Below are 17276 nucleotides of genomic sequence, written 5' to 3'. Positions count from 1 at the left end.
ATGAAGTAGTGAAGGCAGCAGAGGATCAAGTAGGTAAAAAGACGAGGGCTAGTAGAAATCCTTGGGTAACAGAAGAAATATTGAATTTAATTGACGAAAGGAGAAAATATAAAAATGCAGTAAATTAAGCTGGCAAAAACGTCTCAAAAACGAGATTGACAGGAGGTGCAAAATGGCTAAGCAGGGATGGTTAGAGGGCAAATGTAAGGATGTAGAGGCTTATCTCACTAGGGGTAAGATAGATACTGCCTACAGGAAAATTCAAGAGACCTTTGGAGAAAAGAGAACCACTTGCATGAATATCAAGAGCTCAGATGGAAACCCAGTTTAAGCAAAGAAGCGAAAGCAGAAAGGTGGAAGGAGTATATAGAGGGTCTATACAAGGGCGATGTACTTGAGGACAATATTATGGAAATGGAAGAGGATGTAGATGAAGATGAAGATGAAATTGAAGATATGATACTGTGTGAAGAGTTTGACAGAGCACTGAAAGACCCGAGTCGAAACAAGGCCCCGGGAGTAGACAACATTCCATTAGAACTACTGACGGCCTTTGGAGAGCCAGTCATGACAAAACTCTACCATCTGGTGAGCAAGATGTACGAGACAGGCGAAATACCCTCAGACTTCAAGAAGAATATAATAATTCCAATCCCAAAGAAAGCAGGTGTTGACAGACTTGAAAATTACCGAACAATCAGTTTAATAAGTCACAGATGCACAATACTAACGCGAATTCTTTACAGACGAATGGAAAAACTAGTAGAAGCCAACCTTGGGGAAGATCAGTTTGGATTCCGTAGAAATACTGGAACACGTGAGGCAATACTGACCCTACGGCTTATTTTAGAAGCTAGATTAAGGAAAGGCAAACCTACCTTTCTAGCATTTGTAGACTTAGAGAAAGCTTTTGACAATGTTGACTGGAATATTCTGTTTCAAATTCTGAAGGTGGCAGGGGTAAAATACAGGGAGCGAAAGGCTACTTACAATTTGTATAGAAACCAAATGGCAGTTATAAGAGTTGAGGGGCATGAAAGGGAAGCAGTGGTTGGGAAGGGAGTGAGACAGGGTTGTAGCCTCTCCCCGATGTTATTCAATCTGTATATTGAGCAAGCAGTGAAGGAAACAAAAGAAAAATTCGGAGTAGGTATTAAAATCCATGGAGAAGAAATAAAAACTTTGAGGTTCGCCGATGAAATTGTAATTCTGTCAGAGACAGCAAAGGACTTGGAAGAGCAGTTGAACGGAATGGATAGTGTCTTGATGGGAGGATATAAGATGAACATCAACAAAAGCAAAACGAGGATAATAGAATGTAGTCGAATTAAGTCGGGTGATGTTGAGGGTGTTAGATTAGGAAATGAGACGCTTTAAGTAGTAAAGGAGTTTTGCTATTTGGGGAGCAAAATAACTGATGATGGTTGAAGTAGAGAGGATATAAAATGTAGACTGGCAATGGGAAGGAAAGCGTTTCTGAAGAAGAGAAATTTGTTAACATCGAGTATAGATTTAAGTGTCAGGAAGTCGTTTCTGAAAGTATTTGTATGGAGTGTAGCCATGTATGGAAGTGAAACATGGACGATAAATAGTTTGGACAAGAAGAGAATAGAAGCTTTCAAAATGTGGTGCTACAGAAGAATGCTGAAGATCAGATGGTTAGATCACATAACTAATGAGGAGGTGTTGAATAGGATTGGGGAGAAGAGAAGTTTGTGGCACAACTTGACTAGAAGAAGGGATCGGTTGGTAGGACATGTTCTGAGGCATCAAGGGATTACCAATTTAGTATTGGAGGGCAGTGTGGAGGGTAAAAATCGTAGAGGGAGACCAAGAGATGAGTACACCAAGCAGATTCAGAAGGATGTAGGTTGCAGTAGGTCCTGGGAGATGAAGAAGCTTGCACAGTATAGAGTAGCATGGAGAGCTGCATCAAACCAGTCTCAGGACTGAAGACTGCAACAACAACAACGTCTTGTTTATTTTTGGAGGATTTGGGGGTTACAATATTCAATCTCGCTATGACAACTCTGTGTTCACTAATCCCTGTATCCATTTTGATGCTTGCTATTAGCTCAGGATTAATTGTTGCTAAGAGGTCAAGTGTGTTTTCACGACTTGTTTACTATTCGCGTGGGCTCATGAACTAACTGCTAAAAATAATTTTCAGATAATGCGTTTAGCACAATTTCAGATGATGCTTTATATGTACCTTTACATTTAAACAAGTATTTTCAGCAACATATCGAGCATAAATTAAAGTCACCAACAACTATAATTGTACAAGTCGGGTACGTGTTTGAAATTGAACTCAGGTTTTCTGTGAACCTTTCTGCAGTTTTTATCATCTAAATGGGAGGTCTGTAGAAGTATCCCATTATTATTTTATTCCCGTTACCAGTATGACCTCTGCCCATACTAACATACAGGAACTGTCTGCTTCAATTTTACATTACAAGATAAAATATTTCTAACAAATAAAAACACGCCACCGCCAACTGTGTTTAGCCTATCTTTTTGGAACACCATTAGGTTCTTCAAAAAATTTTGGCTTAACTTATCTCCAGCTTTGGCAAGCAACACTGGCAGCCTTTACCATTCTGAAAGCTGTTTGAAACCGCTTAGAATCTCTTCTGATCCAAAGCGACACACATCATTGATACCAATGTGAGCCACCACCTGCAGTTGGCTGCACCCTGTGCTCTTCATGGCAACTGAAATGACACTTTCCACTTTTGAATGACTCCATGTGGTATGCACACTGAGGGCACATCGGCTTTCTTCCCCTCCTTGGCAGCCATGTCCATAAGGGGACCCATAATGCACCTAACATTGGAGCCCCCTACTATCAATAATCCCACTCCCTGCATTGCCTGGATCTTGCAGGCTGAGAGGTTCCCTCTCAAACAGGGCAAGCAACTGCATCTGGCTGAGGGACAGTGTCGGCCATAGATAGCACCTGGAACCTGTTTGTCAGGCTAACCGGGAGGCCTTACGTGCAGGCCCCTGGGAAGTCTTTCGCCACCTGCCATGCCCCAAACTGACATCCCATTCGACCACGAGTAAGTGATCAACTTCAGTGCAGCAAAACTGGACTGGTCACCGGTGAGGGCCGATCAGTGGTCTCAGGCATGCCGGACGTATGTTGCATCCGCATGGCCAGCCCACAACAGTGATGCCCATCCACTGCTGCTTCAAGCTGTGTAATTGAAGCCATCACAGCCTGGAGCTGAGAGCAAAGTGTCACAAACTTGGCTCATATCCGCAAACAGCCATCACAGTCCCTAACCATGCTAAAGACCATGGAAGACTAAACTACACAGACAAACAAGGACAACCGAATTGTGCCATGGAACTCTACTGTAGACACTGAGGATAACAAGAATTGTGTCTAATAAATTAGATCAACACACAAGGATTCAAAAACTGAACCCCCAAAGAATTCAGGTAAGACTAAACAATTCACTCCTAATGAGGAAATTTTAATGTATCACAAAATCAGTTTACTTTACAATGCAAACAAAAATGTGAGAACAGTATCTCTTAAATATAAAATTAACACGCAGAAACACAAGAAACTCAACTACCAAAGCACACAGATGAAACTACACAATTCGCTCCTGGTTGGAAACTCGTAAAATGCCACAAAATCGGTTACTTCCCTCTGGCTCCTTGTGTCTTGGCCGGCTGCCACTGACTGACTAACCTTAAATGTAATCAAAGGAATGCAGACGACGTGGGTAACTAATCCATTAGATTTTGATAACACAGCTGCTGAACTCCACTTCTCCAACAGACATTTTGACTGTGTATCTTTTGAATCATTCAAAAGACGGCCAAAAAGTAGTTGTTGTGGTCTTCAGTCCTGAGACTGGTTTGATGCAGCTCTCCATGCTACTCTATCCTGTGCAAGCTTCTTCATCTCCCAGTACCTACTGCAACCTACATCCTTCTGAATCTGTTTATACTCATCTCTTGGTCTCCCTCTATGATTTTTACCCTCCACGCTGCCCTCCAATACTAAACTGGTGATTGTAGATTGTATTTCATTGGTCCTGTTGTCTACATAGCAGCTTATGCATAAGACATTGGACAAGTCAAGTTATAAATATACAGGCTGAAAGTCATTTCAAGGCATACATATTTAAGCTTACAATAATACACTTTACACCTAAGTATTTATATAACACATTTCATGAATTTAAATATTCTTCAATGGAGTAAAAGCAGTGATACTGTAAATATGACTTTAGAGATTTTCCAAATGTATTGACCTTAGTGATAAGTTTTAGGCACAGTGCTGTGCTGATTTGAGTCATATGTAAGTTTCTGTTTTGTCTGGTAAAGTGCTCATGTACATCACAGTTTTTTTGCAATCTCCGGTCCTTGCCTATTACATTTAATTTAAAGAACAAAAGGGTTTCCATAATGTATACACATGGTAATGGAGGAATACCAGATTTCTTAAACAGGGGTTTACAAGAGTCTCTAGGCTTGCACCCAAACAAGATTCTAATGGCCCTTTTTTGTAGTTTAATAGTGCTATTAGCTGTTTTAGAGTTTCCCCAGGAGGTGATCCCATATCTAAGACGAGAATGAAAGTATGCATGGTATGCATGATATGCATTCAATACTGTTTTCTCACTACAGCATGATTTTAATGAACAAAGAAGGTAACATGTTTTGCTCAGTTCTGCGTTGAGATATTCAATATGCTTATTCCATCTGATGTTATTCTCCAGCCAGAGTCCTAAGAATTTGGTTTCAGTACTGTTACCAACTGGTTCGTCACTGATAGAGACTGATGGGATAAAACATGCCCTTGTTAGGAACATTGTGGAATTTTAGAGCAATGATTTTCTTACTGTTTATTACAAGCTGATTACTCTGTGCCCAGCTGCTAAGTTGTTTCGTGACCATGTTTACTGTCTGCTGTAACTGTTCATCGCCATCTCCTTTTAGTAGAATCGTGGTGTCATCTGCAAATATGATTGTTTTGTGTGCATCAATATTTAAGCTTAGATCATTTATGTACAGAAGAAACAGAAGGGATCCCAACACTGATCCTTGGGGTACACCATATTTTATTTGTTTCCCTAGATGCCTCAGAATATGCCCCACCAACCGATCCCTTTTTCTAGTCAAGTTATGCCACGAATTTCTCTTCTCTCCAATTCTATTCTATACCTCCTCGTTAGTTATGTAATCAACCCATCTAGTCTTCAGCACTTTTCTGTAGCACCACAGTTCGAAAGCTTCTATTCTCTTCTTGTCTAAACTATTTATCGTCCACGTTTCACTTCCAAACATGGCTACACTCCATACAAATACTCTCAGAAACGAGTTCCTGACACTTAAATCTATACCCGAGGTTAACAAATTTCTCTTCTTCAGAAACACTTTCCTTGTCAATGCCAGTCTACATTTTATAGCCTCTCTTCTTCGACCATCATCAGTTATTTTGCTCCCCAAATAGCAAAACTCATTTACTACTTTAAGCCTCTCATTTCCTAATCTAATTCCCGCAGCACCACCCGATTTAATTCGACTACATTCCATTATCCTCGTTTCGCTTCTGTTGATGTTCATCTTATATCCTCCTTTCATGACACTGTCCATTTCGTTGAGCTGCTCTTCCAGGTCCTTTGCTGTCTCTGACACAATTACAATGTTGTTGGCAAACCTCAAAGTTTTTATTTCTTCTCCATGGATTTTAATTCCTACTCCGATTTTTTCTTTTGTTTCCTTTACTGCTTGCTCAATATACAGATTGAATAACATCGGGGAGATACTACAACCTTGTCTCACTCCCTTCCCAACCACTGCTTCCCTTTCATGTCCCTCGACTCTTATAACTGCCATCTGGTTTCTGTACAAATTGTAAATAGCCTTTCGTTCCCTGTATTTTACCCCTGCCACCTACAGAATTTGAAAGAGAGTATTCGAGTCAACACTGTCAAAAGCTTTCTCTAAGTCTACAAATGCTAGAAACATAGGTTTGCCTTTCCTTAATCTATTTTCTAAGATAAGTCGTAGGGTCAGTATTGCCTCACATGTTCCAACATTTCTACAGAATCCAAACTGATCTTCCCCGAGGTCGGCTTCTACCAGTTTTTCCATTCGTCTGTAAAGAATTCGTGTTAGTATTTTGCACCTGTGGCTTATTAAACTGATAATTCAGTAATTTTCACATCTGTCAACACCTGCTTTCTTTGGGATTGGAATTATTATATTCTTCTTGAAGTCTGAGGGTATTTCACCTGTCCCACACATCTTACCCACTAGATAGTAGAGTTTTGTTAGGCCTGGCTCTCCCAAGGCTGTCAATAGTTCTAATGGAATGTTGTCTACTCCTGGGGCCTTGTTTCGACTTAGGTCTTTCAGTGCTCTGCCAAACTCTTCACGCAGTATCATATCTCCTATTTCATCTTCATCTACATTCTCTTCCATTTCGATAATATTGTCCTCAAGAACATCGCCCTTGTATAGACCCTCTTTGTACTCCTTCCACCTTTCTGCTTTCCCTTCTTTGCTTAGAACTGGGTTTCCATCTGAGCTCTTGATATTCATGCAAGTGGTTCTCTTTTCTCCAAAGGTCTCTTGAATTTTCCTGTAGGCTGTATCTATCTTACCCCTACTGATATGCGCCTCTACATCCTTAAATTTGTCCTCTAGCCATCCCTGCTTAGCCATTTTGCACTTACTGTTGATCTCATTTTTGAGACATTTGTATTCCTTTTTGCCTGCTTCATTTACTGCATTTTTATATTTTCGCCTTTCATCAATTAAATTCAATATCTCTTCTGTTATCCGACGATTTCTACTAGCCCTTGTCTTTTTACCTACTTGATCCTCAGCTACCTTCACTATTTCATCTCTCAAAGCTACCCATTCTTCTTCTACTGTATTTCTTTCCCCCATTCTTGTGAATTGTTCCCTAATGCTCTCCCTGCAGCTCTCTACAACCTCTGGTTCTTTCAGTTTATCCAGGTCCCATCTCCTCAAATTCCCACCTTTTTGCAGTTTCTTCAGTTTTAATCTACAGTTCATAACCAATAGATGTACACGACTGAAATAGGTTGAAGAAATGGAGTTTCTGCAGCTGCACATCCAAAATCTAATTGGTCAGTCAATGGGATGCAAAAACATTAAGGTGCACATAATGTAGCTACCAAATGACAGTTTGTGTTGTAGGCAGTATTTTTTAATGTGGGCAGATATAGTGTGTGAAATATAGGCCAGAAAAGTAGTTTTTCATCACAATACATACAATGTTTTAAAAAATAGCCCACATTCAACAGTGAAACCCTGTCTCTTGCAAAGGAATCATAGGAATTCTGTGTTTGATGAACAGAAAGGTACGACAAATTTGGAAGAAAAATTGTTCATAAATCAAAACCTAAACAACATTGTAAAATGAATGAAGACTGTTTTTATCAAAAGTTTCAATACAAATTATTCAATCCTTTTACGTGCCAGCCATTCATCATATCTGCAAGACATTAAGTGACTATATAAAAACAAAAATATTTCAGAAAATATCCAGGGATAACACTTTGCAGTGAATGCTACAGCATTTTCCTTTTATCACTCTTCACAGGCACTTCAATATATTTTCTAAATGGATATTAAAATATCTGAATCAAACATGAGCACCCACTTAATAGTCACTGAAACAGAGCCAAGTGCAGCACAACTAGAAGACACACACATTAGTGACATAGCTTCAAATCTCTGGATGTGCTGCCTTGTTTCACCAAATCTACAGTTTCTGAAACATAATTCAGACTGGCTGTCTCTGCATATCTATGCCAATCACTCACTCAAAACCTAATGCACACGACTCAAACTCAAGAAGTTGTCCATTACAATACCATGAGCCTACCCTATAATTAGACTAGTTCAACTCACTGCTGACAGTTTCTCTTCTGCCCTACTTTGGATAGAACGTTAGGTAATAGTTCTCACTGAATAGATATACCCAACCCAGTGCAACATACAATACACTTTAAACAAAAGATTGATGTCATTACGCAAATGTATTGCAACTCCTACATTCACTAAAACAGTTCATAAATGGTTCTATACAACTGTACGAGTTAGGTTTTCTGAGTGCATCACGATTTCAAAACATTCTTGCATATTCACAGTTACAGAAAAACAGCTACACTTTACAAAGAGACTGCGAAGTTGTTACTTAATCAAGGTCTAGGTACTGACTGACTACTGCTCCAGTGCCAGTTACTGTTACAATGTTGGCACAGATTAAACCACAAGTGGCCTCTTTTGAGAAATGCTACATCTTTCATGTATTTTATAAACGTGAGATTTATTCAGAAAATACATTATCACAATATGTAAGGGTTAAGAAGTTCTCCCCCATGTTTATTCTTCCACTGACAATATAATTATTAACAATAATTGATAGCCATGTGAAAAAATTGTTAACTATAAGGCTTCAAATTCATTATCTTGTTTAACAAATCAAGCCTTGCTACCGAAAAGTTATTAACCTCCAGGTTAGCCTGACAAACAGGTTCCAGGTGCTACCTATGGCCTATGGCATTACGTATGAACAGCGACTAACAATTGTGGATTGCACAGTTTTACAAAATTTTATAGAAATATATTAATTTTATAATTTAAAAAATAAGTCTATAAATTCATATCTAATTTGTCAATCCATTCAAGGGCTGCCTCTGTCACTTCAAAGAAATCTTCCAAGTTCCCATGGTAGACTCTTCTGCTACAGCTTGTTACAATGTGATGGATTGTCTGGTGTTCATTTCCACAGTCACATTGAGAAGATGAAGCCCTTCCCCATCAGCACAGATGCTATGGCCCGTGCGGATCCGATTAATTGTTTTCAAGGCACGCTGTGTTAGTTCCATACCGTCTGGTCATGTGTCAGGTCTTTGGAGGGTTTGATGTTCCTCATGGGCAATAGTGTTCCACATTTCTGTCCACTTTTTGTTGATACTGAAAGTAGCTGCCTATAGTGATTCTGCCAGTAGGACAGATGGCTGCCTAGATTTTAATTGGTTCATTCGGAGTGCAGGAATGTCAGAGTGCATTGGAAGGTCGGAGATTTTAAGTAATTTTTGGTATTCCTTAAGGAGGGCATTCTGTCTTTGGAGGTCTGGTGGCGCAGTGTTGCTTACAAGGGAACCTTCCCATCGCACACCCCTCAGATTTAGTTATAAGTTGGCACAGTGGATAGATCTTGAAAAACTGAACACAGATCAATCGAGAAAACAGGAAGAAGTTGTGTGGAACTATGAAAAAAATAAGCAAAATATACAAACTGAGTAGCCCATGTGCATGATATGCAACATCAAGGGACGTCTGCACTCAGGAGTGCCATGGTCCTGTGGTTAGCGTGAGCAGCTGTGGAGTGCGAGGTTCTTGGTTCAAGTCTTCCCTCGACTGAAAATTTTACTTTTTTTATTTTCGCAAAGTTATGATCTGTCCGTTAGTTCATTGACGTCTCTGTTCACTGTAATAAGTTTAGTGTCTGTGTTTTGCGACCGCACTGCAAAACCGTGCGATTAGTAGACGAAAGTACGTGCCTCTCCAATGGGAACCGAAAACATTTGATCGGAAGGTCATAGGTCAACCGATTCCTCCACAGGAAAACACGTGTGATGTATTCTATTCAACACTGGTGACGGCATGTGCGTCACATGACAGGAATATGTTGTCGACCCACCTAACTTGTACACTTGGCGAATGGGTAAAAAGATTCTTCTGCCTTGCCTGATTTAGGTTTTCTTGTGGATGTGATAATCATTCCCAAAAAAAGTGATCGCATCGAACGGACAGATAATAATTGTCTGAAAATAAAAAATTAAACTCTTCACCAGAGGGCAGACTTGAACCAAGGACCTCTCATTCCGAAGTTGCTCACGCTAACCACGAGACCACGGCGCCCCTGAACCCACATTCGCCTTGATGTTGCCTGTCCTGACCATGGACTACTCAGTTTGTATATTTTGCTTTTTTTTCATAGTTCCACACAACTTCTTCCTGTTTTCTCAATTGATCTGTGTTTAGTTTTTCAAGGCCTGTCCACTGTGCCAACTTATAACTAAATCTGAGGGGGGGGTGCGATGGGGAGGTTCCCTTGTTAGAGATGGCAACCACTACAGAGGAGTAGATCTGATGTAGTCTGCGCTTAGATCTGCATTGCTGCATTTAGCTCCACATCAATTTTTCTCACATATGTGCTATTAAGCCACACTGGGGCACAATATTTGATAACAGAGCAGACCAGCCCTAAGGCAGTGCATCACAGTGTCGTAGCTCTTGTGTCCCATGAGGTATCACTCAGCTTCCGTATGATGATATTGCGTGACCTCAGCTTTGATGCGGTGTTTTCTATGTGCTTCCTGTAAGAGAGGGTTCTATCAAGAGTCACTCCTAGATATTTTGGAGAGTCTCGATGGTGGAGGACCTGACGACTGAAAGTGACATTCAACTTCACATTGGCCATTCTGCTGTTAAGGTGAAAGGAGCTGACTTCAGTCTTCGTTGGTTTTGGTATCAGTCTACACTTATTGAAGTATCATCTACTGTGCTTAGATCTGCGGATAGGATCTCCTCACCAGCTTCAATTGTTCTCTGTTGGGTGGCCAAGACCAGATCGTCTGCATAGATGACCTTCCTTGACTCTGTTTCAGGGAGGTCAGATGTGTACAAGTTGAACAGGATTGGTGCCAAATTGAGCCTTGCGGAAGACCTATCACCTTTCTTCTTCCTGCATAGTTGGTTGCCATGGACTACTAGGTAGTGTCTCTCAGACAGCATGTTGTTTATGAGCCTGATTGTGGTTTGGCAGTGTATAACACTGGCAAGTTTGTGCAAGAGTCCTTGTCTCCATACTGTATCATAGGCAGCTGTAAGACCAATTAAAGCCACTGATGTTTTAAGGCGACGTTGGAATCCAGCTTCTATGTGTGTAGTTAGGCTGAGCACTTTGTATCCGCAGTTTCTGTTTGGTCTGAATCCTGCCTGATCGATGAGAATAACTTCATGGATCTTTCAACCAATTCGGTTGAGGATGATTCTTTCCAAAACTTGTAGGAGAAGCTCACGAGGGTGACTGGACGATAGCTAGCAGTTTTTTTCGCTGGTTTACCCAGCTTCGGTATTGCTACGATTTTTGTTCTATTGAATGCTTTTGGAATTTTTCCTGATAGCATAATATTGGTGAAGAAACTTGCAAGCCATCTATGTGTCCTTTTACCACAACAGATGAGGAACTCTGGGTGTATCCCATCAAATCCTGGAGCTTAGCCTTTTTTCATTCCTTTGACTGCTGCAGTGATCTTATCTACAATGAAGTCTCTGGGGTACTCCGACTTGTTGGGTGCCTTCTACTTCAGGTTTCTAAGCTTTTTCTTAACCATTCTTTGGTGTGGCTTAAGTGGGGGCACTTTGGAGAGCAAGAACTTATTCTATTCGCAGTCTGGTCTGGTGTTACTTCAGGATCTTTTTGGGTGGGTGGTCGACCTCCTCCCAGTCTTCTCGAGAGGTTCCATACCTCTCTGCTTGACCTCTTAAAATCCAGACTTTGTGTTTTACTACCAGCACTCTTTACAAGCTTTATCAAGGTGTCTTAGGGAGTTCCGTAGCAGTTCCACTGTCACTGGTGGTTAAATAGGACTGATAAAGAGTTTTTCGCAGTCATTACTCCAGACTGGGATATATTCTCTCCGGAATCCTCTAGGCACACATTTTGTTTGCTGTTGTTGAAACTGCTCTGACGAATCTTTCAAAATTTTCACTTAGTGGGGGGATCCATCTGATCACTTTATCAAGTTCTTTGGAGAATTTAGTCCAGTCTGCTTTTCTGTAGTTCCATCTTGGTCTAGACATTGATCTGATTAGAGGAATTTGAATTCACGTGTCTAGAATTACCGGCTGGTGTTGGCTTTTTGGGAAACCTCAGGGGACTGTCCTCACTGCATATAGAGGTTGTAAGGTGTTCACCTAAGATAGGCCACCTCACTCCACTATCTAGCTTAGCTAGGCATTAGCTTATTCTTACAAGCCATCTGACTGAGATAAATGCCGTAAGAGCAGTGGTCAGTCGAGCACTACCTGCTACATTTACCATAACTGGACAAACAAATACATGCTCCCAATTTCAAAATAAATTACTTTTAGGACCAGCAAAGGTCACACTTTGATAGGAGATATGTTACTACCCCAGCCTCTAAATTAGATATAATTTGACAGCAATAGCTGCTATAGTAGATGCATGCCTACTTGTTGTTTGGGCATGGACTTGATGCCTTACTACTGCTGGATTTCAGATACATCTGATGATGAGGCTAAGATCTTGAAACCATGGTAGTGCATAGAGACTTCTGCCTGGCAAGACTTCAGTCACTAACGTATTTTACAACTATGGCAGGTTTGTTTACCATGAACATGTTGCAGAATTGTTGTGGATGCTCCTCAAATAAAAATTTATAATATCTCTGTTGCATCAGTTTAAAAACTGGAGTCGGCTGTTCTTGTTGGGTTGAGTGGGTCCCTAGGCCTGTTCCAGTACAAGTGCAGACAGGTAATACACTCAGTCTCTGAAGTAGACTGTTCACATTAAACAACAGTGTTATATATCACTACTTTAAGCAAATACTATACCTGTAATATCTGCCCCTTCATCCATTTCACCAAGTGCTTCTGCATCTTGAAAACTCAATTCCTGGTACAACGTATTCCCACTTCGCTGCTCTCTGAAATAACAGGCCTATTAGCAGCAACTGTATGTTTTGCCACATATCACAACATTCAAAAGTACACACCTCTTTGTCTTGCTCCGGCCTATTGGAGAAACAACTGTCGTTGACATTCCCTCTACATCTTCCAGTTCCGGTGTTGAATCCTTTGTGCTTGGTGTAAGTCCATCAACCCAGCCTCCTCCTGTTTAATACAAGAACACTTTTCTCAGTATATTTGAATTAAATGAATACAATATATTCATTATATAATTCAAACCAGAAAGTAAAGGAAGATAGTTTCTAAGAAACAATCTGACATAACAGTTAAATGTAACATAATCGATGAATTTAATTGGAATCTCAGGCCAGTTTTTCAACAAGGTAAATATCTATGCAAAACAAAATGTTAGTGAAGTATTAGAAATGTTTTGTTAAGATGAGAAATATCAAAAGAATTCTAATTAATTCTCAGGATGCTGTTACATTCCTGAAACAGTGATGATGATGATGTACAAATGAAATACACATGATTGTCTGGAGACTTCCTATCCAAATGTGACAATTAAAGGAATCTTTGACAATTGGGGTGATCATATCATCACATACCATAGTACCTACAATGTACAAACAAGCAATAACTGGGAATGCAGTACAATTTTCAAACTCTAAGAAGCATAGTGCTGCGTTATCCACCAATAACTATGTTTATAAAATGGTCATGCAGCTCATGCTGACCACTGTTCTGCAGTTAGCAATATCACACAAAGTTTTTGTAAACACTGAAATATGAAGTTACAAAATGTTACTCTCAACAAAGTTATTCAATTCTTTATTTTTTATTAACTCCCAATTGTTCCATGTGGCGCACAGACACTATGAAAGACATATTTTATGCATAAAAGCCCACTGACTGTCTGTATTTTGGGTTTTTATTTCCAATAGATATTTAAGAGTGAGAGTTCCATTGTCAGGGTTTCCAAGATTCACACTATGCTATTCAGTGATGTTGAGAAGCCTAAAGTAAATCTTGAAAACAATGATGATGGAATCTTTGCTTGAAAGATGTACAGAAATAAAAACTTGGCAGCATTAAAATCCTCCTCCCATGAACCATAGATCTTGCTGTTGGTGGGGAAACTTGTATGCCTGAGTGATACAGATAGTTGTACCGTAGGTACAACCACAACGGGAGGGTATCTGTTGAGAGGCCAGACAAACGTGTGGTTCATGCAGACAGGCAGCAGCCTTTTCAGTAGTGCAGGGGCAACAGTCTGGATGATTGACTTATCAAGCCTTGTAACATTAGCATAATGACCTTGCTGTGCTGGTACTGTGAATGACCGAAAGCAAGGGAAAACTACACTCTTAATTTTTCCCGAGGCCATGCAACTCGACTGTATGGTTAAATGATGATGGCATGTCTTCTTGGGAAAAATATTCCAGAGGTAAAATAGTCCCCTATTCAGTTTTCCGGGTGGGGACTACTCACAAGGACGTTGTTATCAGGAGAAACAAAACTGGCGTTCTATGAATCGGAGCATGGAATGTCAGCTCCCTTAATCGGGCAGGTAGGTTAGATAATTTTAAAAGGGAAATGGATAGGTTAGAGCTAGATATAGTGGGAATCAGTGAAGCTCAGTGTCAGGAGGAACAAGACTACTGGTCAAGTGAATACTGGGTTATAAATACAAAATCAAATATCGGTAATGCAGGAGTAGGCTTAATAATGAATTAAAAAATAGAAGCTAGGGTAAGCTACCGTGAACAGCATAGTGAACACATTATTGTAGCAAAGATAGACACGAAGCCCATGCCAACCACAGTAGCACAAGTTTATATGCCAATTAGCTCCACAGATGACAAAGAGATTGAAGAAATGTACAATGAGATAAAAGAAATTATTCCGATAGTGAAGCGAGATGAAAATTTAATAGTCATGGTGGACTGGAATTCAATAGTAGGAAAAGGAAGAGAAGGAAAAGTAGTAGGTGAATACAGAATGGGGGTAAAGAGTGAAAGAGGAAGACACCTGGTAGAATCCTGCACAGAGCATAACTTAATCATAGCTAACACTTGGTTTAAGAATCATGAAAGAAGGCTGTATACATGTAAGAGGTCTGGAGACACTGGAACGTTTCAGATAGATTATGTAATGGTAAGACAGATATTTATGAACCATGTTTTAAATTGTAAAACATTTCCAGGGACAGATGTGGATTCTGACCACAATCTATTGGTTGTGAACTGTAGATTAAATCTGAAGAAACTGCAAAAACATAGGAATTTAAGATGATGGGACCTGGATAAACTGAAAGAACCAGAGGTTGCAGAGACTTTCTTTCAGAGAGAGCATTAGGGAATGATTGACAAGAACGGGGGAAAGAAATACAGTAGAAGAAGAATGCATAGCTTTGGGAGAGGAAACAGTGAAGGCAGCAGAGGATCAAGTAAGTAAAAAGACAAGGGCTAGTAGAAATCCTATGGTAATAGAAGAGATATTGAATTTAATTGACAAAAGGAAAAAATATAAAAATGCAGTAAATGAAGCAGCCAAAAAGGAATACAAACGTCTCAGAAATGAGATCGACAGGAAGTGCAAAATGGCTAAGCAGGGATGGCTAGAGGACAAATGCGAGGATGTAGAGGCACATATCACTAGGGGTAAGGTAGATACTGCCTACAGGAAAATTAGACAGACCTTTGGAGAAAAGACAACCACTTGTATGAATATCAAGAGTAATTGAAACCGTCAGCTATAGGCAGCTGAAGGTTTCCATTAATTATCATTTATGCTACAGAAGCTGCACGGTCATCAATGGTATCTGTTCCTGCAAGAACAGTTACTATCTTCACATGTATATAGAGAGTCTATACAAGGGCGATGTACATGAGCGCAATATTATGGAAATGGAAGAGGACGTAGCTGAATATCAAATGGGAGATATGATACTGTGTGAAGAGTCACACAGAGCAATGAAAGACCTAAGTCGAGACAAGACCCTGGGAGTAGACAACATTCCATTAGAACTACTGATAGCCTTGGGAGAGGCAAACCAGACAAAACTCTACCATCTGGTGAGCACAATATATGAGACAGGCAAAATACCCTCAGACTTGAAGAAGAATATAATAATTCCAGCCCCAAAGAAAGCAAGTGTTGACAGGTGTGAAAATTACCAAACTATCTGTTTCATAACTCACGGCTGCAAACTACTAACAAGATCAGACCTCGGGGAAGATCAGTTTGGATTCCCTAGAAGTTTTGGAACACGTGACACAATATTGACCCTACCACTTTTCTAAGAAGATAAGAGTAAGGAAAGGCAAACCTACGTTTCTAGCATTTGTAGACTTAGAGAAAGCTTTTGACAGTGTTGACTGGAATACTCTCTTTCAAGTTCTGAAGGTGGCAGGGGACAAATACAGGGAGTGAAAGGTTATTTACAATTTGTACAGAAACCAGATGGCAGTCATAAGAATTGAGGGGCATGAAAGAGAAGCAGTGGTTGAGAAGGGAGTGAGACAGGGTTGTAGCCTATCCCCGATGTTATTCAAACTGTATATTGAGCAAGCAGTAAAGGAAACAAGAGAAGAATTTGGAGTAAGAATTAAGTCTACGGAGAAGAAATAAAAACCTTGAGATTTACCGACGACATTATAATTCTGTCAGAGACAGCAAAGGACTTGGAAGAGCAGTTGAACGGCATGGACAGTGTCATGAGAGGAGGATATAAGATGAACATCAACAGAAGCAAAACAAGGATAATGGAATGTAGTAGAATTAAATCAGGTGATGCTGAGGGAATTAGATTAGGAAATGACACGCTTAAGTAGTACATGAGTTTTGCTATTTGGGGAGCAAAATAACTGATGATGGTTGAAGCAGAGAGGATATAAAACGTAGACTGGCTATGGCAAGGAAAGAGTTTCTGAAAAAGAGGAATTTGTTAACATCAAGTATAGATTTAAGTGTCTGGAAGTCTTTTCTTAAAGTATTTGTATGGAGTGTAGCCATGTATTGAAGTGAAACATGGATGATAAATAGTTTTGACAAGAAGAGAATAGAAGTTTTCGAAATGTGGTGCTACAGACTGCTGAAGATTAGATGGGTAGATCACGTAACTAATGAGGAAGTACTGAATAGAATTGGGGAGAAGAGAAATTTGTGGCACAGCCTGACTAGAAAACGAGATCAGTTGGTAGGACATGTTCTGAGGCATCAAGGGATCACCAATTTAGTATTGCAGGGAAGTGAGGAGGGTAAAAATTGTAGAGGGAGACCAAGGCAAGAATACACTAAACAGATTCAGAAGGATGTAGGGTGCAGTAGTTACTCAGAGATGAAGAACCCTTATCATTTTCGGCTCAACAGAGCTTCTTTGTCCTCTCTGACTATCTCAACAATTGTTTCATCGATCTTTCTTCTGGCATTCTGCTCACATGCTCTTTCCACCTGCTGTGTTGTTTATCCCTTCAACATTCAGTTCTCTAATTTGTTGAAACTTTCTGGCAGATTAAAACTGTGTGCCGGACCGAGACTCGAACTTT

At 40.0% G+C, this 17276-nt stretch overlaps 1 protein-coding gene across 13 annotated transcripts in view; it reads right to left on the bottom strand.

The window, feature by feature from the left end:
- The window catches only part of LOC124711044 (C-Jun-amino-terminal kinase-interacting protein 4), a 265595-nt gene that overhangs the window by 230390 nt on the left and 17929 nt on the right, over positions 1-17276 (bottom strand). For all 13 annotated transcript variants that reach the window (XM_047241003.1, XM_047241012.1, XM_047240972.1 and 10 more), the window contains exons 6-7: positions 12813-12930; positions 12652-12743 (exon numbers count right to left, since the gene is read on the bottom strand). In XM_047241003.1, the coding sequence (XP_047096959.1) occupies positions 12652-12743; positions 12813-12930 (210 nt within the window). The remainder of the gene's footprint in view (positions 1-12651; positions 12744-12812; positions 12931-17276) is intronic.

The sequence above is a fragment of the Schistocerca piceifrons genome, chromosome 1 (genome assembly GCF_021461385.2).
Source record: "Schistocerca piceifrons isolate TAMUIC-IGC-003096 chromosome 1, iqSchPice1.1, whole genome shotgun sequence".
Lineage (NCBI taxonomy): Eukaryota > Metazoa > Arthropoda > Insecta > Orthoptera > Acrididae > Schistocerca > Schistocerca piceifrons.
The sequence above is the reverse complement of the archived record's forward strand: the minus strand, read 5'-3'. Positions and strand labels throughout refer to the sequence as shown.